This window comes from Coniosporium apollinis, assembly GCF_000281105.1.
Source record: "Coniosporium apollinis CBS 100218 chromosome Unknown supercont1.1, whole genome shotgun sequence".
Taxonomy (NCBI): Eukaryota; Fungi; Ascomycota; class Dothideomycetes; genus Coniosporium; species Coniosporium apollinis.
Window position 1 is genome coordinate 871,383 of NW_006913263.1, and position 23,475 is coordinate 894,857.

The window sequence follows — 23,475 nt, forward strand, 5'->3', positions numbered from 1 at the left end:
CGGCTGTCGAAGCTCGAGCTGTGTGGGGCACCGCGGGGCAGCCCCACCGAGCTCCCCTTCAAGCATTGCAAAACATCACCTCCGTAGCATACCTCACATGCCAGCATAACACACGTACATGTACTCCCGAGCGTTTGACAGACTCAGTGCAACACGATCCATACTATCTCCCTTCCCACCTAGACACATCCGCACAATGGCGTCCTCAATCCCCAAAACAATGGCCGGCGTGCTGATCGAAAAGACCGGCGGGACAGAAGTGCTGCAATATAAGACCGACCTGCCCGTCCCCGAACCAAAAGACGGCGAGGTACTAGTCAAGAACGAGTTTGTCGGCATAAATTACATTGACACGTAGGATGCTCCCCTGCAGCCCTTCCCTTCAAGACGTAGCGCCGCAAGGTAGTACTAACATCTCTCTCCTCCAGCTACTTCCGCACCGGCCTCTACCCAGCCCCCAACTTCCCCTACATCCTCGGCCGCGAGGGCTCCGGCACCGTCGTCTCCGCCGGGTCCGGCAATGTCTACAATCTCTCAACCGGCGACCGCGTAGCCTGGATGGCGCAGGGCGCATACGCCGAATACACCGCCGTTCCCGCCCTCTACGCTCACAAGATCCCCGAATCCGTCTCCTCGCATGATGCCGCCGCGGCGTTGCTGCAGGGTCTAACGGCGCTGACGCTGATCCGGGAAGCCCACCACGTCAACAAGGGCGACTGGGTGCTTGTGCATGCTGCTGCGGGCGGGGTGGGGCTGTGGCTGTGTCAGTTGCTGCGAGCGGTCGGGGCAAGGACGATCGGGACGGCGAGTACGGAAGAGAAGGTTGAATTGGCGAAGAAGAATGGCGCGGAGGTCATGATTAACTACTCGCACGAAGATGTTGCGGCGAAGGTGAAGGAGGTCACTGGAGGTGCGGGTGCGATTGCGGTTTTCGATGGCGTGGGGAAGTCTACGTTCGATCTTAGTCTGGACTGCGTAGCGCGTAAGGGGAGTCTGGTCAGTTTTGGGAATGCTAGTGGGGCGGTGCCGCCGGTTACGATTGCAAGGCTGTCGGCCAAGAATACGAAGCTGTTGAGGCCGACGCTGTTTAACTATATGGTCACGAGAGAGGAGTTTGAGACGTATACGGGTGAGCTGTTTGAGTTCATGACGAGGGATAAGATGGATGTTAGAGTGCATGAGGTGTATCCGTTGAAGGAGGTGGCGAGGGCGCATGAAGACCTTGAAGGGAGGAAGACTACGGGGAAGTTGTTGTTGAAGCCGTAGTGATGCGTTTGGGCGTAACCTCAACTGTTCTACGTTCGAACCAAGTGGGAAAATGTGACGGTGCATGTTAATTCTCGCGCAGTTCACGGAGCAGGACCGGAATCTCTTAATTCGATTTTACTTTGGTTCTGGGCCTATCAAAGGATGTCGATGTTATGCTAATCACCAGCAATACCTTCAACCACCCGCTCTCTACCCACAAAGTATTCCGCCCTCAAAGCATCCACGTAGTTAGACGAAGATGAGTCATGGCACCTTCGCATAGTAGTTGACGATTCTAAGCCCGCGGACCGGTATGTGCGGATCCTGCGTAGGCTCAATCCGAGAGCTCACCCGTACTTTCCCCCTCCATCTGGGCGATCTGCTCCTGGTTGTACCACACCGGCGCTCTCCACGGCGGCCTGCCCATTTCCAGCTCATTCTCTAGCAGCGTATAGAAGGAGCAGAACATATCCCTGACAGAGTCAAGATAGCGGGTGCCGTTGCTCAGTGTTCTGACGTCGGCCACAATCTTCATGCCCGGAAAGCAGTGCTTCAGGATCTCATCCTCCAGGTAGAATTCGTACAGCTTGCTCTCATGCTTCTGGTTCATTATGGACGGTGGGAGGTCCGGCTCGGCGAAGTCGGGTTGCTGCCATGAGCGGCAGTCCAGCTTGCCGAGGGGCTTGAGCTGGAGCTTTCGGCCGGCGGCGGCGGATGAGTTGAACTGTTGGTACAAAGAGAGGACTTCTTCTGAGGCGAGTTCGACGCCGATGACCTCCAAGCCCACATCCCGTTGCGTCCGCACGCAAGAGAGGTGATTGACTAGGGTCTTTCCGGTGGTGCCAGGGAGCTGATGTTCTTGTTTGTCTAGAATGTCGATACATTAGCTCTGTTGCCGTTCTGTGTGTGATGAATAGATTGCGTTAAGGGATAGTGTATGTCGACATGTTATCAAGGTATGCAAAGTCGCGGCCGTGGTAAATCTGAAGCGCACAGTAGCCTCTGCCATGCATGATGCCTAGTTCGCATAGACACAACAGGTACGCACTTCTCGCTGAGAGCGCATTTGCTACACTTGGTGGAGGAAGATAGGGGAGAGTACTCACATGCACTCAACCCTACGGTGAAGACAATGCGCGCGTGAGGCTCCGATAGTGGTTCGGAGCCAGGCATGTACCAGCTGTCGATGCTGTAATTCTGCCCTGACAGCTCGTGCTCGCGACCACCGAACAGCCGGGAGCAAGCTCTGTTGAAGTCGCCAGGACATTGCTCCAGGGCCTGCCTTACCCTCGGAATCTCTTGCAAGGCTTGGTCACAGATGTTGCGCGCCTCCATGACATCGCCATAATATTCAGGACAGACGTTGTGATGCAGGATGTAATTGTAGAAGTTGCGAATGACCTTGGCGTGTATGGCGAGCCGCTGGTCGGACCATTCAAGAGGCTGCTGGTATGAAGAGAAATAGCCCTTCACAACACCGGTGAAGTCTACGGCCCACATCGTTTCGTCATCTTTGTCGCCGTTCACGAAATGCGTTGCCAGCATGAGCGCGATGTCTGCGGCATCTTTGTCCTCGAGGTACTCCGCATCCATGCGTCCAGTGAACTGCTTCTGGCCCGCTTCAACGCCACCAAATTTCATGAGTGAGTTGAAAGCATTGAGGTACTCCTGGTGGAACTTCCGCTTCTGCTTGTAGCGTTGGATAGCAATCTGAATGCGCTGGGTGAATGGGACGTCTCTGTCGTACATGTTTTCCTCTTCCGCAAACTCGGCAGGCGTGACAGGGGCGTCGGTCCAGTACTCTTCAAATCCGGTCGCCTTGAGCATGCCCTTCGTCATGACAGCATTGGTCTCTCTCTTGGGCTTGAGAGCTTCCGCTGCCTTTCCGACCTTGTAATCCGCTCTTGCTTCCTTGAGCTGCGTCTTAACCACATCTTCGTAGTCCGAATCACTATCGCTGAGTTCTTCTAGGATGGTCTTGCCTCGGAACGGAATCTTGCGCTTCACCTTCTTATCTTCTGTGACGTCCAGGAAGGCGCTCTTCTTCAAGGCTGCAACGACAAGGGTGAACGGCTTGTACTGACGCATCTTCTTGAAACCACTGATGTGTCTGATGGAAACTGGGATGTTGGCGCTACCGCCGCATAGATCGAGGAGATGGCCATCAGTAGGGAGATTTTCGTCGGAGAAGTAGTACTCGACCTGTCTGCGGATCTCGTCGCCTTTGGGATGGTCCGGCTCCTCCGTCGCAGCAGATGGTGATTCCTTGGGTGGTCCATCGGCAGGTAGTTGGTCTTCAGTTGGGGTCTCGCCAGGTGCTGATTTCGGGGTTAATGAATCGGCACGCGCTTTGCCGTTGTTAGTTGTTTCGGTCAGCCCTCGATCTTCCTTAGTAGTATCCGTCATGGCTAGTCCTCGCGTTGACGCTCGTTCTGCAGCCGGTGATAGATGAATGCCTGTATCTTCGTGAACGCAGGCGTGTTGGTCGTGCGCCGTTGCTTCCGTCGTAACGAAGAGTGACTTCTGAACAGTGTTGAGGTGTGATAGAGAAGGGAAGGAAGGTTGCTGGAAGTGTAGAAAAGGGAGGCGTCCGGCGTCCTAACCGCCAGGACGCAGCTTCTCTAATGGTGGGTCAACGAATGAGTTGGCTACCGCTAAGGCGGTGAAAGTGTAGGTGAAGATAGCGAGAGAAAGTTGACAAACAGAGTAAGGGATTTGTTGGCTGCAGATACCCGAGTGGGATTGCTCGTAAAGGAACGCGCAACCGGAGCTGCCCGTCAGGCAGAGCCTACCGAATTTTTTTTATTGGTGATGGCTGGGAGCGTGGTAGCATCTGTTGACCATAAGACTCTACCTACCTAGGTAAGTAAACCCTCGAAATCCAAGGGTCGTCTTGACGCTGGACCAGGCGACCTCTCAGTTCCGGCTTCACAGCGAGATACAGAGCCTTCGGTAGATTCGGGAACAGCGTCAGTCTTTCCCCATCCGCAACCGCTTTAGGCCGAGGTTCAACAATGAGATAGTCATCAAGGTGCTGGGGCGCAATAGTTATGGCGATGGATGGAACTTGGATTTTCGCAGGTCGATGGAAGCCCTGCCCCGCAGTCCCTTGCAGCGGGAGTGCGGGAGTGCGGGAGTGCGGGACTGGAAGGTTGTGGCACTCCCGCCGGAGATCGTCATCGCTCCCGTCCAGCCCTCAAGTTGCAGGGCAGTCTCGACGCCTGCGCACATATCAATTGAATGTATCCTGCTCAAGCGCACCGCCCAGAATCGAACCTACTTGACCCCAATCTCTAGAACTGACCGTAGAACTACCCCCCAAATGGCATCACACGCACTCGACCCCTCCTCCCTCGTCACCTTCGGCAGCGCAGCAGCAGGCCAGTAAGCACCCCTTCATCCACCCCTTCATCCCCCCCTCCCCCAACCCTCCAATCCTAACATCTCCCCCAGCGATGGCGTCCTCTCCGATTCCTCCGGCACCCTCGTAATAAAACCCTGCACCCCCGCCGAGATCGCCTTCTATGAGTCCGCCAACACCTCCCATCCAGATCTCGCAGCCTACATGCCTCTTTACATGGGGACGCTCCAGCTCAGTGCGCCCGACGCCGCCGCAGCCTCCACAGCATCCACGGGGGACGAAGTCGGCACGGCAGCCTCGCTCGCGCTCTCAGACCCCGGCCCGCTGAAGGGCAAGAAACTTGACACGGGTGTCTCGATCGTGCTCGAGAACGTGGCCGCCGGGTTCAGGAAGCCAAATATCATGGACATCAAGCTTGGTGCGCGGCTGTATGATGATAGCACTAAGCCTGAGAAACGGGCACGGCTGGATAAGGTCGCGGCTGAGACGACGAGTAGTTCGTTGGGCTTTAGGATTGCGGGGATGAGGACGTGGCTGGGTGGGGAGGATAGCATGGCTGAGAGGGATGGGGATGATACGATAAGCTTTGAGGCGGGCAGTGGGTACAAGCTGTTCAACAAGCTGTACGGGCGCAAGTTTGCTGCTGAGAATGTGGTTGATGCATTTCGGGAATACGTGCTTGTCCCATCGGCAGGCGTCAGTAAGGTGCAGGCGGCGAACTGCGTACAGCGCTTCATAAGGGATCTGAAAGATCTTCAGCAGATTTTCGAGAAGATCGAGAGTCGCATGTACTCTGCAAGCATCCTGCTGGTCTACGAGGGCGATCCAGATGCCTATGCCGCTGCAACAAAAGCGGAAACGGAGTACTCTGCACAGGAAGAGATGCAAGAGGATGACGAGGAGGAAGAGGAAGAGGCGCCGCCCAAGATAGCGGTTGTCAAGCTTATCGATTTTGCTCATGCATCGTGGACGCCGGGCCAGGGACCGGATGAGAACCTGTTGCAGGGCGTTCGGAGCACTATCAGGATTATGGAGGAGCTTGCGGCAGAGTTGGGAACCAGCTAGATTTGATGAAACTCAGAGGGGATGAGCTCTGCATATAGAGCGCCTTCGGCTTGCCACCCTTCTATTCTGGGTGGTCTACAGGATATTGGATATTCAACTCTTTCTAGATAGATACCCCGGCGTGCAACGCCGATAGAGATGCAATTTTGCAATCAGCCTATCCTACAAGATCTGCAACGTCCTCGGGCCAACTGCCCCATACCAGTGCTTTCGGAGGTACTCGCCCGCTGACGGGCGCCAGTATCCTTACCTTCTTCTTGGCTTCGTCCACGTCTGCAACATAAACGTAACCCATAACGCTCGCGTCACGAATATTCTCCTCGTTTTCGTAGGGGTCCGCCGACGTGACAGCCAGGAGGCAGTTCTGCATCATCATTGACGGTTGGACCTGCTCATACAGTGAGGTCGAGGCTGCTGCGTTGTCTTCATCGTCACCGGGAAGGAATGAGAGGTTCGGATGGGCGGAAGCTATAGTGGGATCAGTATGACAAGGTTTGCGTCTCATGAGACCCGGTGACCTTACCTTGGTCGATCCTAAAGATGTTGAGCTGGTTGTGATCCAGCATATGCGTATGTGGGCTCAGCGTGCTGCCCGGCCGACCGAAGAAGTATGACCGTATCTGTGACTGCCTGAGCTGGCGCATGTAGGATTCATCCCGGTCGACACAACCGCCGGATTTGTCAAGCTTGACTACTGCGACAGCATCTTCACCATTCTTAGCAGAGAACCGGCGGGAGAGGTCGCTGGAGAGACGTTCAGAGCCGAGGACGAGGAGGACATTCACTAGCTTCGGTCAGCATGAAATTCTCAAGGCGCGGGAGGTAGCGTAGTGGACATGCAAAGGGCGAGATGCCTGCGGACATACCCGAAAACTCAGATACAATATGCTGAATATTCTCATACTGGCCACCCTTCCCCTGGCTAATCGAACCCGCTGTATCAATGACACACCCCGAAACCCTAGCATCCGGATCCTCCTCCAGCCTACTCGTGACCGCCAGCGCCATCCTAGTAACCAACGGCTTGAACACCGCCGAGTTATCCTCCGGACTCGGCAACCCATAATGATAGACCAGCGGCACCTTCGCCGGAATAGCAGTCGGCCCACTGATCGAACTACTTCCCCAGCCCTCCTCGATATCCAGAATCCCCGCAAAAGTCGCCGCGCTGAAGGCGCCCGGCGGCGCCAACATGCCCTGCCTGGGATCCAGATTGACCACCACGGGCAGCCTCTCCGCCTTGTTCGCATAGCTCGTCAGGATCTTCGCCAGACTCGTCTTCCCCGCATTCTCCGGCCCCACGATCAGCACCCGCGGTCCCAGGCCCCCAGCCGCCTGCGCGCTATCTCTCAGCCTCTCGAGCGCAAAGTGCACGTTTGCATAACTGCTCATCTGCGTCTCTTCCGCGACGTACTCGCTCTCCGTCTCGCCGGTCAGCTCGAGCGTGCAGCCGTCCCAGGTGTAGATGGCGGCCTTGGTGCCGCTGAAGGTGTAGGCTTGGTGAGAGGACGCGGCAAGCTCGGTGCCGAAGAGCTCGGCGGTGCCGGTAAGGAGTTTGATGCGGAGGGAAGAGCGGAAGGAGACTTCGAAGCGGTATTCGGAGCCCGCGGGGAGGTTTTGGGTGCGGGCGGTTTGCGCTTGGGGGAGGAGGGTGGGTGGGGCGGAGAGGTTTAGGCCGGGGAGGACGGACATGTTGAAACTTGGATAGGCTGTGTTCGAAAGGAGGGACTGCGATTGATGGTGGAGCTGGATTGTTACGCGCGTCGGATAGAGAGTGTGGATGCTAAGGATCAGATCAAAGGGAAGGAGTGTGGTATAAATCGAAGGTCTATCAACGATTCCATACTTTGACTTCTTTCTGAGGCTACAAGCGAAGGTACTCTTAGAATTCCAGCATGGCTTCAAGTCGGATTTTATTCTGAATCACTCCACCCCACGACCGAAGGTGATTGAGGTCTTCAACAAGCGAAGCTGTACGGTCGCGAGGATTTGACGTCTATATTTGGTTCGCAAGCGCAGCGCGGAGTTTGCCGTCCGGATGACTTCGCACCGCGAACTTTTTGATCCAACTAACCTCGAGCTCGCCCTTCATATAAGGTCTTTGACCGAAACATTGCACCTCCGCTAGGAAGACGAAAGGGTAAGTCACTTCGCAGCTTTCTCGTTCCAGCTTATATGATTATGCAAAAGTAATCTGTCAATCCCCTGATACCGTCCAAAGGTCGGCACCTGATGATAAAGTCTACTCTCTTCGTTATGACCCCTTCTGATTTTCAGCTTTGCCATTCTGTAGCTACAACTACAACGCACGCTGACAAGCATTACTCAGATCATCCCGATGAAGCTCAAAGCGCGGTCAAGATGGCGGACACTTCAGTATCCGGGCCCTTTCCAATCTCTCTTGTAGCGAACCGTTACCTGCTCTACGATATCAACACAATCACTTATATCCGGCGGAAGCACGGCATCTGTGGTGTGCTGATTGGCGGTCTGCCGCAAGCACCTTCGCAGAATGTTTTCTGCGGTATTCCGCTCGAGCTCATGCCGGAGGAGGCTCGGCTGCTCGTCGAGCAAGGACACGCTTACATCGTGGAAGATGTTGAGGCGCACATATCCGGCTTCCTAGACATGAGCGAGGAAGAGAGGCATGCCTTCATGGGTGTTATTGATGCTCAAGGCCGTGAGGCAGCCAAGGCTAAGAAGCGAAGAGCTGGTAACAACAAGGAAAGGGCGCTGAAGGAGAAGAACCTGCACCGTCTTGCTCAGGAGAGTCATGCACGACAGACCTCTGCCAGTCCTGATACGACAAACACTGCGGATACGGATGATTCTCTCTTCGCCTACCCTAGCCCACCTGCGTCGCCGCCTCCACGAGCATCGTCCACGGCACCAGGAGAGATATTTGGCATAACGCCTAGTACGTCCTATCCGCCGTTGACCACGTCAGTCAGGTCGACCGACCAGCCACTTCCAGCTGTACCCCGTTCATACCCCCTCTTCAGGTATCTACACAGCAAGGGATACTTCATCACGCCGGGTCTTCGTTTCGGCTGTCAGTACGTGGCATATCCCGGAGATCCTCTCCGCTTCCACAGCCACTTCCTGACGGTTGGCATGAACTGGAATGAGGAGTTTGATTTGCGAGATATTGTCGGTGGAGGACGGTTGGGCACAGGCGTAAAGAAAGCTTACCTGATTGGAGGTAAGGAGGGTAACAGCGATGAGGCAGATGGCAGTAATGATGTACGAGCATTCTCTGTCGAATGGGCATATATGTAATTGCCGTAAGGATGTCAGCGTAAGCGGAAATGGACGTCAGATACCCCTGTTGTTGCTACCTAGGTAGTCGTTGTCGGAATATAATACATTCTACGACTCCATCGAACAGGCTGCGAGCCCTTGTTTCGTGTGCTGCACTTGATATTAAAGCTTTTTGTTTGAATGCTCCTCACATCTACGGAGGGTCTTAGAATAAGGAGCGCGATATATACTAATAATAGACGGACCCTTAGTGGTGCATAGTACGTACCCTCTCTGTACCCTACCTTTGCTAGCTTCCAAGCCCTGCCCGTGCGCCTTCCCCGCGTCCCCCGCATCTTACGCCCCTCGTGAGATGGATGAGAAGTGGCAGTTTTAGGTAAGGTTAATAGTCACCAGCCGCCATGCACGCAATATGTGTCCCTTACCTTCGAGCCAAGCTGTCGAGCGCTTCAAGACACCTTTTTTGGCTTGCAGCTTTGAGGCTGCTGAAGCTGCTCGTGGATCCTGCAACAAATGCTCGCTGAGTAGACGAAGAACGCGTCTTGCAAATGGCCTGGTTATTGATGACGCCACCGAAGTCGATGTTGTACGAGACGAGCTTTTGCTCGTTATTGGGGCCCGCGCATCGCCCGATCCGTGGACTTCGAGGTTGGTTCTTCACTGGGAGCGATTAAGAAAGGGCTAACACTTGCATTTGAACAGTCGGGCGCTTCCAGGCGTGTTGGCGTGCAACGCGAAGTGCACCCGGAACGCGGAGGCAGAGGCAGCTTGCTGCGGGAAGTCCCGGAGACAGAGCGTTTTATTCAACTATATCCGACACTGAGGCTACCCCTTATTCAGCCCTTGCGGTAGGCATACCACGCGAAACATATCCGAATGAGCGTCGAGTCGCCATAACGCCGCCGAATGTCACCGTTTTACTCAAGAAGGGCTTCTCGCGTGTTCTCGTTGAGCGTGGTGCAGGCGCCGAGGCTCAGTTCGTGGATCAGGCCTACGAATCAGCCGGCGCGACGCTGGTCGACGGCAAATGTGTTTGGTCCGAGAGTGATATCCTTCTGAAAGTCCGCGCACCCAGCGCTGGTAGGGGCGATGATGAAGTGGGTGCGCTGCGCCAAGGCCAGACGATAATCTCTTTCTTGTATCCGGCTCAAAATGCAAGTCTTGTGGAGAGGCTTTCTTCTCGTGGTGTCACATCGTTTGCGATGGATATGATTCCCCGAATATCTCGTGCTCAGGCTTTTGACGCTCTTAGGTACGCCCGGTTCTCGAGGTCGGCGAAGTAAGGACTTTTCAAGCCTAATCCATAATATAGTTCTATGGCCAATATCGCCGGATACAAGGCTGTCTTGGAAGCATCCAATCATTTTGGACGCTTCATGACCGGCCAAGTAACAGCAGCTGGGTGAGTAAGAAGTTCGTAGTGTTTGAGAAAGAGTTCTTGCAGTTGACGATTCCTACTCTTTAGCAAGGTATATCTTCCCTATAGTCTCTTGGTGAGCCTCGTCAGCCTTCCGCCAACTGTGATCTAGATTCCTCCATGCAAGGTCTTGGTTATCGGCGCCGGTGTCGCCGGATTGAGCGCCATTGCTACAGTATGTAATCGCCTCCGGGTATCAAATGTTTACCTAATTGTTCGTGTCCGTTTTGCAGGCTCGTCGCTTAGGAGCGATCGTACGCGGATTTGACGCCCGGTCAGCCGCACGGGAACAAGTGCACTCACTCGGAGCTGAATTCATAGAAGTAGATGTGAAAGAAGAGGGTACCGGCCAAGGCGGCTACGCAAAAGAGATGTCGAGAGAATTTATCGAGGCTGAAATGAAGCTCTTTATGGAGCAGTGCCGCGAGGTCGACATCGTAATCACTACGGCCCTTATACCCGGAAAGCGCGCTCCAATCCTAATTACAGAAGAGGTAAAACGCTCAAAAAAAGAATATACACCGGCCTTTGGCTGACTAGAGCGGCAATCAGATGGTATCAGCAATGAAACCAGGCTCGGTAGTTGTGGATCTTGCCGCTGAGGCGGGCGGCAACTGTGAGGCGACCGTCCCTGGAAACCTAGTTACGCATAAGGGCGTCACTGTTATAGGTCCGTCTTGTTTGAATGGTATTGAGTTTTATGGAGATTAAGATCTACGCAGGGTACACTGACCTTCCTTCACGACTACCCACTCAGTCCTCAACTCTGTACTCCAACAACATCACAAGGCTCCTTCTTTCCATGTCTCCTCAAGAGAAACACTTTGGCGTAGATTTAACGGATGAAGTTGTTCGTGGCTCAATCGTAACATACAAGGGCGAGATTATTCCTCCAACTCCGCGACTTGCCCCTATGGCGGCACCTTTGACTCCTCCGCAAGCTGCAGTCGAGCCGCCAAAGAGTGCTCGTACCGTCGCTTTGACACCATGGCAGAAAGCATCGCGCGAGGTAGCTACAGTGACCACCGGGTTGGGAGCAGTCCTCGCTCTGGGCAAGACTACGGGGCCCTTGTTCATGAGCAATGTACTTACCTTTACACTGGCGGGACTTGTCGGCTATCGCGCTGTATGGGGTGTCGCACCTGCTCTCCATTCTCCTCTCATGAGTGTTACGAACGCGATTTCAGGTAGTAGAACTCTGTCAGTAATTTTGAGGCTTTACTGACCTGTGTGTATAGGCATGGTCGGCATTGGCGGTTTCTTCATCATGGGAGGAGGATTTCTACCCGAAACCTTACCTCAGGCGCTTGGTGCCTTGTCAGTATTGCTGGCCTTTGTGAACGTATCTGGAGGATTTGTTATCACAAAGCGTATGCTGGACATGTTTAAACGTACGTATTCCTTCTTTTCTTCTACTCTTGTCAATGTCAATCCCTAACCTTTGAGGCCAAATACAGGGCCGACGGATCCTCCCGAGTATCCATGGCTCTATGCTATACCTGGTCTGCTGTTTGGTGGTGGTTATATCGCTGCTGTGAGTACCGGAATGGCTGGTCTTGTTCAGGCTGGGTACATTGCAAGCAGTGTCTTGTGCATCAGTAAGTCTAGGATCCCCAAGTCATATCGAATTCGGGTACCAACACTCGATAGGTTCCATATCTGGCCTCGCATCACAATTGACTGCTCGACGGGGAAACATCCTCGGCATTTTGGGTGTTGGTTCTGGCATTCTCGCATCTCTCGCTGCCGTAGGCTTCCCTCCGGACGTACTACTACAGTTTGCAGGTGTTGCTGGCATAGGCAGTATCCTCGGTAAGTGTCGTCGATAACTGCAAAATAAGCATATTCTGACCACTTGCATCAGGTCTCCTGATCGGTCGGCGCATTACAGCAACAGATCTTCCACAGACGGTCGCTGCACTGCACTCTGTGGTAGGATTGGCGGCGGTGCTTACCAGCATCGGAAGTGTGATGGCGGATCTTTCTCACATTTCAACGCTGCATCTCGTAACCGCATACCTGGGCGTTCTTATTGGTAGGTTGCACATTATCCATTTAAAGAGTATTTAAGTAGCTCATCATTTAACTGTTCACAGGAGGCATTACCTTTACAGGCTCTATTGTAGCGTTCCTCAAGCTTTCCAGTCGCATGTCTTCGAGACCCAAGGTTCTTCCCGGTCGACACCTTATAAATGCATCGCTTCTTGGCGCGAATGCTGCGACTATGGGTGCATTTGTTACCATGGCGCCTGGCTCACCCGCAATCGCTGCTGGTTGTCTAGCAGCCAGTACAGTGCTGAGTTTTTCTAAGGGCTATACTACAACCGCAGCCATTGGCGGGGCCGATATGCGTGCGTACTTGACTCTTTCTTTGTTTCAGACCATTCGATGCATGTTGAAACGCTGACAGCTGCTCAACTAATTTAGCGGTAGTGATTACAGTCTTAAACGCGTATTCCGGATTTGCCTTGGTGGCTGAGGGCTTCATGCTTGATAATCCATTACTTACGACTGTGGGAGCCTTAATTGGTGTCAGCGGCTCCATTCTGTCATACATAATGGTAACAACCCCACGTCCTTCTTTGGGGAATACGCTTAGTGATCGTCATCTCAGTGCGTTGCGATGAACAGGTCTCTGACAAATGTCCTGTTCGGAGGAATATCTGCCCCCACGCAAAGTGTCAGAAACATCGAGGGAGAAGTAACCCAAACATCTGTGGACGAAACTGCCGACGCTCTGGCTAACGCGGAGAGCGTAATCATCGTGCGTGACTTCGTCATCCGAAAGTCATCCTTTCTAATCCTTGTCCCAGGTTGTCGGGTATGGTATGGCCGTTGCGAAGGCACAGTATGCTATCTCAGAAATCGTCCGTATTTTACGTGCGAAGGGTGTTAAAGTTCGCTTCGCGATACACCCAGTAGCCGGGCGAATGCCGGGACAATGCAATGTCCTCCTCGCGGAGGCTTCGGTGCCTTATGATAGTAAGTCCTCTCGACTCTGTTATGAAATACAGAGAGATCGCGCTAATATATGTTTCAAGTCGTCTTTGAGATGGATGAGATCAACGACGATTTCTCGGGTACTGATGTAGCTCTCGTCATTGGGGCAAATGATACAGTGAATCCGATCGCGCTCGAGCCTGGCTCCCCCATTGCGGGTATGCCTGTGCTTCATGCTTGGAAGAGCAAGCAAGTGATTGTAATGAAGCGCGGTATGGCGAGCGGCTATGGTATGTCAAGACCCAGAGTTGCTTCAGTGAAGATGAAGTTTAGACTAATCCTCAATTCCAACGCAAAAGCCGACGTCCCCAACCCCATGTTCTACATGCCTGGAACGAAGATGCTCTTTGGAGATGCGAAAAACTCCTGCGATGGTAAGCTCTCGGGCTACGGGATTGACAGACAGCGTCAACTAACGGGCTCTGCAGCTATCAAACGTGCTCTCGATACTCGGAGCCAGATGTGGGCTGATATCTAGTCAATTTATTTATCACAGAAAGATGCTCATGATTTTCGGTCTGAGCGGAGTGTATAACGCATCATGTAGGGTTGATAACTCTTGTCATCCGAAGCTCTATGCTGGTTAGGTAACACGGAGACTTCGCTCAGCAGCTTATACGCGCTCCGCGAAGAAGTCCGAGCCGCTCTGTAAGCCTAAGCTTCTGCTGGCACCCTCGATCCTTCCACTACCGATTTCTCAAGGGGCTCTGCTACCGGCTTCAGCTTCAACTCGATATCATGCGTCTCAAACCTGCACGAAGCCCGCCATCAATGGCGTGCAAAGTGCAAGACCACATGCTGCTGCTCATGAAATGCCATGTGGTCTCCGAAAGAACACAAGAGAACCTGCAAGAGGTCTGACTGGTGTCGTACAAGCTCATGCAGCGACACGACGACCCTCTCCGAACTTAGAGTACACCTACGCGAAAGACACATGACGTGAAGCATGAAAACCTCCGTCTCCGCCCTTGGATACAGAATCGGTTGTACAAGACTCAATGACAGATCGTTTCCTAGTGGGCGTGGGAAGTACTATGAGAGAGAAATGAGCCTAAGCGGCGCACGGGGCAGGAATCTACCACCAGAATTTTGAGCCGCTTTGGGCGGCGATGTGACGACTGTGATGTGCTGCAACATAGCTCGAACTCGCATAATCTTGTACTTGTATCATGACGTTTACTTTGAGGTGTAACATAATTGGGAAGAGGCTATATTTCAGGTATGTCTCCAATGTTAGGCGCCTTAGTATACTCGAGGTTTGAACTCGACCAGCTGGTGATTACGAAAGTTGGGATGATGATGGTCTGCCTGTCCTCGTGGAAGCCTTACGTATGAGCGTGATATCATATCGTTCTCTTATATACGGCTCGCTATCGTCATGGTATTATCACTGTTGGATGGCCTCTCAAAGCTGGCAGTGGCTTTGCAAGTGTGCACTTCTAACGCCCATTTCACGAAGCGCAGTAAGATACTGCCTAATTTTGCCTCTGCAGTTCCGTGTAAAGACTGACAGCACGATCTTGAGGCGGATGCACGAAAGCGTATTCATACCCTGCCCGCGGACCGTTCACCCGTGTACCATCCGAAGCCTAACCTTGCGCCCAACTCCTTTCTACATGTCCCATACAGCTCTAATGCAGCCTCTTCAAACTCTCGACCAAGACCTTCAGCCTCTCGGCAGAGACTTCCAAACCCAATTCAACCGCAATCTCCTCCTGCGTCTCTGAATCAAGGCCAAGGAATGCCTCGATCAACTCTCCATCCACGAAACGGTGCGGTTCTTCTGACTCCCTAACTTGATTCTTGAAAGCGCGATACTTCATAAACGGCACATGGCCCGGAGAGATGACCTTGTCCGCCAGCGCAGACTGCAGTGAGATGAGGAGGTTGAGGTAATTGGGTTGGATGGTTGCGTAGAGGTAGAGCGCGCCCTCGACCTGTTTTACCGTCAGTGGGATACCGGCGCGTGAAGGGTCATGAACAGTTGATAACTTGAGGCAGCTGAGCACTCACCGTTGCAAGGAACGCCCGCGGCAGCACAGCCGCATCCCCCTGCGCGCTGACATCAACGCGTCTAATCCGGTTCACCATCTCACCGAGGCACATCTCACTCGTGACTTCCAGCCTCCGCTTATCCTCCTCCGTCACGCCTTCGGTATTCCGCCTGAGCACCATGAGGTTACCTTCTGCATCAGCTTCGAGCCAGTCGTTCTCCTCCACCTGTGCGCAGGCGGTAGCCCACGATGTTTGGAAGTGCCGCGCTGTTTCTTTGAGCACGTGCCCTACTGCGGGAGTGTCCGAGGGCTTGTAAGTGAGTATCGAGACGGACTTCATCAAGTCTGCGACAGCGATGATGTGTTCGTCATCCGAAGGAGAGTCGTAGATAGCAAGATCGATGGGGGCGGTTGAGGTGCGATAGGTGGCTAGCTTTCTCATGATGGGCGAAGATGGCGTGTCGTATGTGAAGGAGTATACAGCGACCTGTGGGGGAATTAGTGATCCTAAGCACGTAAAGTCGTCGTGCGGAGAAGGAAGCTGAGGAAAGGAAGAGGCTCACTGTCTTGGTCAGCGCTGCAATGATCTTCCCATCACACATGCCGAGACATCTGCAGGCACCCTTGACAGCCAGCTCAGTCACCAGCTTGAGCTGCCTATCGTTGGTAACCTCGAGAACCAGTATTCGTCCTCGAACATTGCCGGCCGCTTCATCGTCAAGGTATGCAGTACCCACAACGAACCTCTCAGCCAGGTCACCCGTCCCGTCGTCGAGCTCGGCGCGCATTACGCTTTCAACCAGCTCATCCTCGTTGAGTGCAAAAGTGTCCAACTCCTTGAACAAGATCTCATCGGCAAGCTTGAAGTGTGACTGTATTATTTCAACCCCATCACGCAGTATTCTCTTCGTCGTGCCGAGACCGAAAGCCTTCAGTGCAGGCGAGTAGGCTATCCGCCGTACGGTCTCATTAACGAGCAGCGTTTGTACGTGTGTCGTCCGCTCGGTATCTACCACCGCTATCCTGACATCTTCCGAGGTGGCGATGACGATCGCGCTAGGGTAGGCAGCAGAGTCGAAGGGACAAACACAGGTGGCTTTCTCTGCTGTTACGGCTGAGTATATCAAGCGCCCTTCAGAGCCGTATATAAGACTTGGATGCTCGCATGTCGCAAAAACACTGTTTAAGCCGTCGCCTCGCGGAAGAGCCCTCAAGTTCGCTTGCTGTGTTCCGAGTACGATGCTTTGCCTGTCAGAAAGTGTGAAGCGGGTTGGCTCAACAGAGAATGTGACAACATTGCCATCTGCCGTCGCAATAAAGAGGGTCGGTGGCTGGTCGGGGAAGATGTTGGTGAGGAGGAGTGACCGTGGAACGGATAGGCCATCGTCAGAGATCGAGACCGTTTGGATCGTTCCGAGGGTCTTGACGTCTAGGATGGAGACAGCGGAGCCTTGCCAGAAGCCAACAATGCAGATATCTGGAAGCGTTGAGGGTATCTCAACACAGGCGATCTGGCTATCGGCTGTGAAGGTCTTGCTTGCGTGTTCATCAAGGCTATCGTTGAGTGAGAGGACAATCAGCTGGACGCCACCAAGCGACAGGAGAGCACTATGGTCGTTCGCAGCGACGGCAGTAATTGGATTGTTTGGTGATCTCCAAGTAGATACTTCCATTCCACTTTCCATGTCGACCAGAGATGCGCCGGTCCCGGTTACTACGAGCAAGCGGCCATTGGCTACGTTCTGCGCCAGCAGAGTACTCTCGGAGGGAACAACACCCTTGAAATCGTCTACCTCTTCGACATCGCCGTCCTCGCTGAACCGGAACACGCGTGACTCGTTTATGGAGCTGACTATTAGGGTATCGGCGAGGTTCGTTGCCGGGTTTGAGCTGACGCTGAACATATCGGAGACGTGGCCCATCTCTCCCAACACCCCCAGTTCCTCAAGGCCGACTCCGCTTCGCACACTACGGAGGCTGCCGTCCTTAAAAGCACCGCTTCCGGTAACTATTCGAGCTTGGCCGGAGGAGTATTCGTTGCTCTGACCTTCGCCGGATCTATTGCCCATATCCATGATGGTGAAATCCAATATGGGTGCAATGTTTGAGAAGGATTGGACCACTTCCATTGACCGCTCCTGAATCCTGATGACTTGTGAATCTCCCTGATGAGAGCCGACGAAGATATGTCCAGCGTCTAGGTACACCAATGTTGAAGCTCTGGAAGTTTCACCAATTACGTCCAATTGCCAGTCTTTTACGCCATTGCTGCTATCCAGTATGAGCATAAGAAGATAGAGCTTGCCGTACTCGTCCGCTATAACAAATCTTTGGCTATCCACACGCTCCCAAGCCACAAATATTGTGGCCTCTTCCAGCGGTTTCGTATGTACCCGGTTGTCTGTGTCGTCGAAGTATGAGATGGATGTCTCTCCCAGAATGAGCACTCCGTAAACCGGTTCAGAAATGGGAATCAGGTGAGATGCACCAAGCTCCAACTCTTCCGTCAGCCCTTCTACCTCCTCCAATTCGGCGGTACCTTGCTCCCCACTGGCACCTTGACTCCAGCTTAGCTGTCTCATCTTCAACCTGACCTTACTCTGACTATCCTCATACAGCAACGCTATCTTCGGCTGTTCCAAATCCGGCCGTCTTCGCTGCAGGAATGCTGAGGATCGAACAAACATCTCCGATATCCGCGTTGGCACTGGCTCACCCAAGCTCCCGATCTCAGCATCCGTCGATGCGACAGCCACAGCAGCCTTCTTCTTGCCGCTAGCTCTAGAGCCTTGTAGGATTGGTACGACGGTGACCATGCCCTCGAAGAACTCTAGTGTCATGAACTTCCCGCTAGGATCGATTAGACATCTGTCTCCTGTCTGGTTTTCCCGCGCACTCTTGTCGGCTAGGTCTACATAGCTCTTCTCCGTCTTCAGCTGCTTTGACTCCCGATCCCAAGAGAGCGTGAGGTACATGAACCGGTCTGTACCGACGAAGAGCTGGTCCGTGGACGATGTTGCGGGCCGTATTTTGTTTAGTATCGTGACTTTGCCGTAGATGGCTTTTGTATGGGCGAGGGCGAGGCCATCTGGAGTTTGGCTATAGATTTCGAGGCGATTGGCTTTTCTGTATGCACAAGTAAGCCTAACAAGATCTCACAAAGCTATCGGGGGCTGCGGCTCACGCGACTACGAGACACTCATGCTCGGGGTCGAGGAAGCGGAGCTTTAGGGCATGCCGGATGCTGCTGGCCCGGTGGATGGGAGCTATGTAGGCCATCTTAGAAGCGTTGTGGCTCTAGAAGTAGACAGCAAAGAGTAGGGGAAGTTCAGTGGTTTATCGTAGCTCCATGATTGATGACGGAGGTGAAGGCCGGCCGGCGCGGTGAGCTTTGACGCGCGCGTCGCGGGGCAGAAGGACTGGAACATTTTCTTCAACTGCCTGCACAACATCCACCATGCCTTGTAAGACCAATTCAAGCTTGTCAAATGCCGCCAATGCTAAGGAATATCCTAAACAGCACTCGGTGACGACGACGACCCCGTCACGGCAGAATACGACGTCTACATCACCGCCTCATCCCCGCAGTCCCAGACCTACCTCCTCCAGTACCCCAACCGCAACCGCCTACAACCCTACAATGCCCGCTCGAACGCCAAGCCGCTCGAGCTGCGCATCAAGCCCTCGTCCGGCTTTCTCGAGATCGACGTGCCCATGAACGTCTACGCGAACTTCGACAAGACAAAGGGCATCAAATGGGGCGAGGCAATGCTCAAGACCAGCCACAACGGTGGCAGCAGCAACTTTGGGCTTGCCGCCGGCTTTGCGAGGCCCAGAGAGACTGGCGCAGCGGCTAGGAGGGCTAGGGCAAGGGGTGGGGAGGAGGAAGATGAAGAAGGGCCCGACGAGGAGATTGACAGGCACTTGGAGAACTTCGAGGACGCGAACAGTAAGGGACATGTCATGAACAAGCAGACGCTGGGCGGGCAGATCTTGAAAGAAGAGAGTGGAAAGCCGATCTACATGCTCGGTGCTTTTCGTGGGAGTACGTGACCTTATCCGCCAGTCTCTTGGAACAGAGAGAGCTAACCCTGGCCCAGAGGAGCTTCATTTAACGAAAGTCACCGGGCTGGTCCAGATGCGCCCGCAGTTCCACCATCTCGACGCCTCGTCCCATGTCGAATCGGCCGCTCGCCGACGTGAGCGCGAAGCTGCCGAGCCGCCTCGGGACACTCAGCCCCGGGCGGTGCAAATGTCAGTGAAACAAAACGATACAGACGGCCCTACTGGGATTACCACAAAAGATTACTTGCAAGCCGCGCAGCAGGAGCCGTGGACAAAGCTGAGGTACCATGATGAGGATGTGAGTCACAACTATTCAGAAGTCATTTATTTAGATACAGAAGTACACATGTACTTGCGCATAGATACTGAGTACTTTATAGACGGACGAAGCATACGGCATATACCACGACAAGCTCTTCATCCACGATACCGAGGGCGCCTCTCAGCTCAAGTCCTCCATGACCAATGAGGAATACCTCGATGCCATCAGCGCGCCGCGCCACGATCCCAGTGGGCGATCGAAGAAGAAGCCCCTAACCAAGAAGCAAATGCAGGTCATTGAGGAATCCGAGGGCTCAGAGGATGATCCCGAGGAGGTACCGCCACCACAAGACCCCGCTACTTCTGGAGAGCAGAATGATGCTGAAATGGCCGATGGTAGCGATGGCGCTCAGGCCACACCAGGTGCTGAAAGATGACAGGCCTCCTGAGTACGGTGTGGTTCGGGCGGGGATAAATCACTGCATAGCGACGGCGTACCGGCTTGTTTCACAGCAACTTGTAGCGCAGGCTCTGACGCGTGCGGGCTGTTTGCGTATGAAGTACAACGGATTCGTCGCTGAGCAGCCTGGAGCGATGGGTATGGACTCGCTGAGGCTCCACAAGGGATGTTCCGCCATTTGTCTTCCGTGCTTTCCCGCAATCCGCACATCTCTTCGAGAACAACCGTACCTGCTGATACATTACCGAAACCATCAACCCTCAAACAAGTCCTTCAGTCGCTCATCAGCCTCCACAAACTCTCGAAAATCCTTTTCAATATCCACCTCCTCATCCTTCGCCACAGCAGCCCTCAGTACCTCCACAACCTTCCTTAACTCCCCCTTCACCTCCACAAACTCCTTCCCCCGCTCCCCTTCCACCTTCCCCTGTTCCTCCTCCACAACCCTGATCCAACAAACCGCCACCCCTCTCACAACCTCCGCCCTCCACTTCCCAATCCTCGGCCACGCCCCCAACACAACCGCCCTTAGCGCCCTCGCAGCCCCAACCAGCAGCGGCGGATACGCCGTCCCAAACGGCTCAGCCAGCACACCCGACAGCATCGGCAGCACATCCCTGAGATGCTTGACAGACTCTACCCCCAGTTCCTCTACAATAACAGCGAGCTGCGCAACCAGCACTTCCGCGATCCTGGCATGCTCACCCGCGAAGGCGAAACCCCTCAGCACGCCCTGCCGGAGCAACTTATCCAGCGCCTTCGCTCTCTGGGTCATGTTTCCCGCGCCGAGCTTGTCGCCGGGCGCGACGGGATATCGCACATTCGCCAGTGCGACTAGTGCGGGGAAGGCGGCGTTCAGGATTACGATGGATTCGGCTTCGGACGTCAGGGTAGGCAGGTAGCTCAAGCACGGCATAAGGGCCTCCTCAAACACCTCGCCCAGCCCCGTGCGCTGGAGCAGCGTGGGCGGCGTAGCGGCCAGGAGGGTGGTGAGAAGATCACAGCCGCGGGCCTTGATAGGGATATCGGGGTCATCGATCATGGTCAGGATGGGAGGGATCAGGAGGGGCCACTCTTTTTGTGCGAGGTCTGCATCTAGCGATTTGATACACCATGATAAGAGCGAGACGGCATAGGCCCCCTCTTTCTGCTTCCAGGGCCGCGTCACCGCCTCGTTTTCTAGCTCAGGATACTTCCTGGCTAGCATGGATGTCGTGTTCCTGCGCCCCTGCGCCGTGAGCTCAGGATGCGGTGTCTGTGCGAAGAGCGGACGGATCGTAAGCGCCAGGAAGTGATGGATGAGAGCCGCAATGAGGGAGGCGTAAGGGGGAGTAGAAGACTGCTCACCCTTCTTTCTGGTATCCCTCTTCTTCGGCGCCTTGCTCGTGCCGTTCGGCTTGGCTTCGCTGTGGCTCAAGACACCGCTGCTGCGGACCGCCTCGATTGCGGCGGCTGTGTCGGTGAGGTCGGGATTGCGCAGTTGCCAGGCCATGATTACGTCGAGGGCGTCCTTCATCCATTTACCCGGGGGGGTGGAGAGCGCGGCGGAGAGGGCGCGGCCGTCGATTATGGGCGTGAAGGTGTGGGCTTCGAGGAGGTTGAGGGCTTGGATGTGTTGTAGAAAAGTTTGGTAGGCTTCAACGATCACTGTGGGGTCTGAAGTTAGTGCACTGCGGTACAATTCATATCTCAATGCGGATGAACATACTTTTCTCGGAAGACTGCGCATTCGCAACCTCGTAGGCCAGAGCATAGACAACCTGAGTCCGCCATGTTGCCCCCCAGCGACGAATCGCCATACCGAGCGTGTCACGAGCCGTCCAGTCGTCACTTTCCGATCGTTTGCGAGGATGACGGTTGTGGTCATTGAACTTGTCTACCGTCTTGCGTATTTCATCGAGGTTCCGTACTGAAGCAGCAACGACTTCGCATACTTTGTTCGGTGCTTTGATGCCTTCACGGACTACGTTTTCTGCAAGTGGAGGCGGTATCTTGCCGCCCGCCTTCTTGGGCTCCGGTTGCGGTGCGTCTGCCCAGGGTACCAGGGCTGCGAGAATCCAGGCGTGGTGCTGATCTTCCTCGCCTTGGAAAACGATTGTACGTATAGAGTCATAAGCATCGCGTAGAGCAGTAGACACATCCTGGTTTGCCAGGATCTTTGAGACCACGTCGTAAGCTGGTTGTAGGTGGCTGGCCTCTGGAGTGAAGGTGAATTTCTTAGTGGGATCCGTGAAGATTGTCTCGTACAGGTCCAGACGATCGATATAGCTCAAAGCAGAACGCGGATCGGGACCTTTGAGCATCTTCTCGAGCTCGATACCGACGCGCTCGCGGCTGATCTTGATTCGGAGAGCCTCCTTGATTTCGGCGTTCCTCATGCACTCTTCTGCAGCGGGGTCTATGGTGTAGCCTAGCCGACTTGCAAAGCGTATCAGACGTAGCACACGTAACGGATCGTCCATGAAAGTTTGATACGGCTCGAGCGGTGTCCGGATGATTCTCTTTTGCATGTCTCTGAAGCCTCGGCCTGTGAAGTCCTCTATGGCTGACGTGTTGATGTTGTAGAAGAGGGCGTTGACTGTGGCATCGCGGCGAAGGGCGTCCTCCTCAGGCGTGCCGAATTCCATCTGGGGGTTCCGGCTGTCTTCGGTATAAGTCTCTTTACGGAGATTTACCAGATCAATATCCAGGCCGAGGATCTTTGTGGTCACGGTCTCAAGGTGCTTTGACTTTTCTGGATTGGCCTCGATCTTGTAGAGTCCACCGACTTTCCTGCTCTTGCTGGTGGTGCCCGCATCAGCCGCCTTATCGTCTGGCGACGCAACGCCTTCAAGACCGTATTTCTCGGGATTGCCAGGAATCTCCAAGTACTCTTTCAGCTTTAGGCCGAACTGGAAGCCCGTCATCTTGTTGATGGCAACATCGATGTCATGGCTGCCGACACCGAGCAGCTTGTCCCGGACCCATCCTCCAGTGAAGCGGAGTACGATCTTTTCCGTTGCTAGCTGGTCTGGTAACTTTGCTTGGGTTTCTGGGTCTTCCGCAGCAGAGGAGCTGTCAACAAACTCTGCAACATCGAGCAGTAGCTGCCGTAGTGTCTTTTCGACGTCTGTAAGCTCGAGACTTTGAGTGTTTGACGCCAGGGTTGACGCCATTTTACTTCCAAAGTGATGATCGGAAGGAGATGAGATCCTCCGCCGCTTCAGACTACGGTACTCTTCGATGGCCGGACTTGAAAGCCGATGTTGGCACATACAGACAATGGACCTCACGTGCCTGGATTCCCCGAGCAGTGTTGGTGGTTTGAGGACTGATGTTGATTCAAGGCGCTGGTAAATGGTGC

General features: G+C 54.1%; 8 protein-coding genes across 8 annotated transcripts; 4 read left to right on the forward strand and 4 right to left on the reverse strand.

Moving 5' to 3' along the window:
• Positions 1 to 196: 196 nt before the first annotated feature.
• W97_00285 (uncharacterized protein) lies at positions 197 to 1,266 on the forward strand (the record flags this gene model as incomplete). The annotated part of the gene is made up of 2 exons (XM_007778201.1): positions 197 to 354; positions 429 to 1,266. The coding sequence occupies 2 exons, from the start codon at positions 197 to 199 to the stop codon at positions 1,264 to 1,266; spliced, it is 996 nt and encodes a 331-aa protein (XP_007776391.1).
• Positions 1,267 to 1,582: 316 nt separating this feature from the next.
• W97_00286 (uncharacterized protein) lies at positions 1,583 to 3,654 on the reverse strand (the record flags this gene model as incomplete). The annotated part of the gene is made up of 2 exons (XM_007778202.1): positions 1,583 to 2,115; positions 2,355 to 3,654. 2 exons carry the CDS (start codon positions 3,652 to 3,654, stop codon positions 1,583 to 1,585), a joined length of 1,833 nt encoding a protein of 610 aa, XP_007776392.1.
• Positions 3,655 to 4,570: 916 nt separating this feature from the next.
• On the forward strand, positions 4,571 to 5,674 carry W97_00287 (uncharacterized protein; the record flags this gene model as incomplete). Its single annotated transcript, XM_007778203.1, has 2 exons — positions 4,571 to 4,632; positions 4,702 to 5,674. The coding sequence occupies 2 exons, from the start codon at positions 4,571 to 4,573 to the stop codon at positions 5,672 to 5,674; spliced, it is 1,035 nt and encodes a 344-aa protein (XP_007776393.1).
• Positions 5,675 to 5,831: 157 nt separating this feature from the next.
• On the reverse strand, positions 5,832 to 7,366 carry W97_00288 (uncharacterized protein; the record flags this gene model as incomplete). The annotated part of the gene is made up of 3 exons (XM_007778204.1): positions 5,832 to 6,142; positions 6,198 to 6,458; positions 6,541 to 7,366. 3 exons carry the CDS (start codon positions 7,364 to 7,366, stop codon positions 5,832 to 5,834), a joined length of 1,398 nt encoding a protein of 465 aa, XP_007776394.1.
• Positions 7,367 to 8,035: 669 nt separating this feature from the next.
• Positions 8,036 to 13,830, forward strand: W97_00289 (uncharacterized protein; the record flags this gene model as incomplete). The annotated part of the gene is made up of 19 exons (XM_007778205.1): positions 8,036 to 8,909; positions 9,776 to 10,187; positions 10,248 to 10,337; positions 10,401 to 10,404; positions 10,465 to 10,527; positions 10,586 to 10,846; positions 10,905 to 11,022; positions 11,075 to 11,542; positions 11,591 to 11,743; positions 11,810 to 11,950; positions 12,003 to 12,164; positions 12,217 to 12,387; positions 12,449 to 12,703; positions 12,780 to 12,913; positions 12,967 to 13,116; positions 13,166 to 13,334; positions 13,394 to 13,582; positions 13,652 to 13,726; positions 13,781 to 13,830. 19 exons carry the CDS (start codon positions 8,036 to 8,038, stop codon positions 13,828 to 13,830), a joined length of 3,939 nt encoding a protein of 1,312 aa, XP_007776395.1.
• Positions 13,831 to 14,983: 1,153 nt separating this feature from the next.
• On the reverse strand, positions 14,984 to 18,625 carry W97_00290 (uncharacterized protein; the record flags this gene model as incomplete). The annotated part of the gene is made up of 4 exons (XM_007778206.1): positions 14,984 to 15,289; positions 15,366 to 15,833; positions 15,910 to 18,472; positions 18,531 to 18,625. The coding sequence occupies 4 exons, from the start codon at positions 18,623 to 18,625 to the stop codon at positions 14,984 to 14,986; spliced, it is 3,432 nt and encodes a 1,143-aa protein (XP_007776396.1).
• Positions 18,626 to 18,803: 178 nt separating this feature from the next.
• Positions 18,804 to 20,109, forward strand: W97_00291 (uncharacterized protein; the record flags this gene model as incomplete). Its single annotated transcript, XM_007778207.1, has 4 exons — positions 18,804 to 18,810; positions 18,867 to 19,391; positions 19,447 to 19,709; positions 19,792 to 20,109. 4 exons carry the CDS (start codon positions 18,804 to 18,806, stop codon positions 20,107 to 20,109), a joined length of 1,113 nt encoding a protein of 370 aa, XP_007776397.1.
• A 276-nt stretch (positions 20,110 to 20,385) lies between these two features.
• On the reverse strand, positions 20,386 to 23,287 carry W97_00292 (uncharacterized protein; the record flags this gene model as incomplete). The annotated part of the gene is made up of 2 exons (XM_007778208.1): positions 20,386 to 21,779; positions 21,841 to 23,287. The coding sequence occupies 2 exons, from the start codon at positions 23,285 to 23,287 to the stop codon at positions 20,386 to 20,388; spliced, it is 2,841 nt and encodes a 946-aa protein (XP_007776398.1).
• Positions 23,288 to 23,475: the final 188 nt, after the last annotated feature.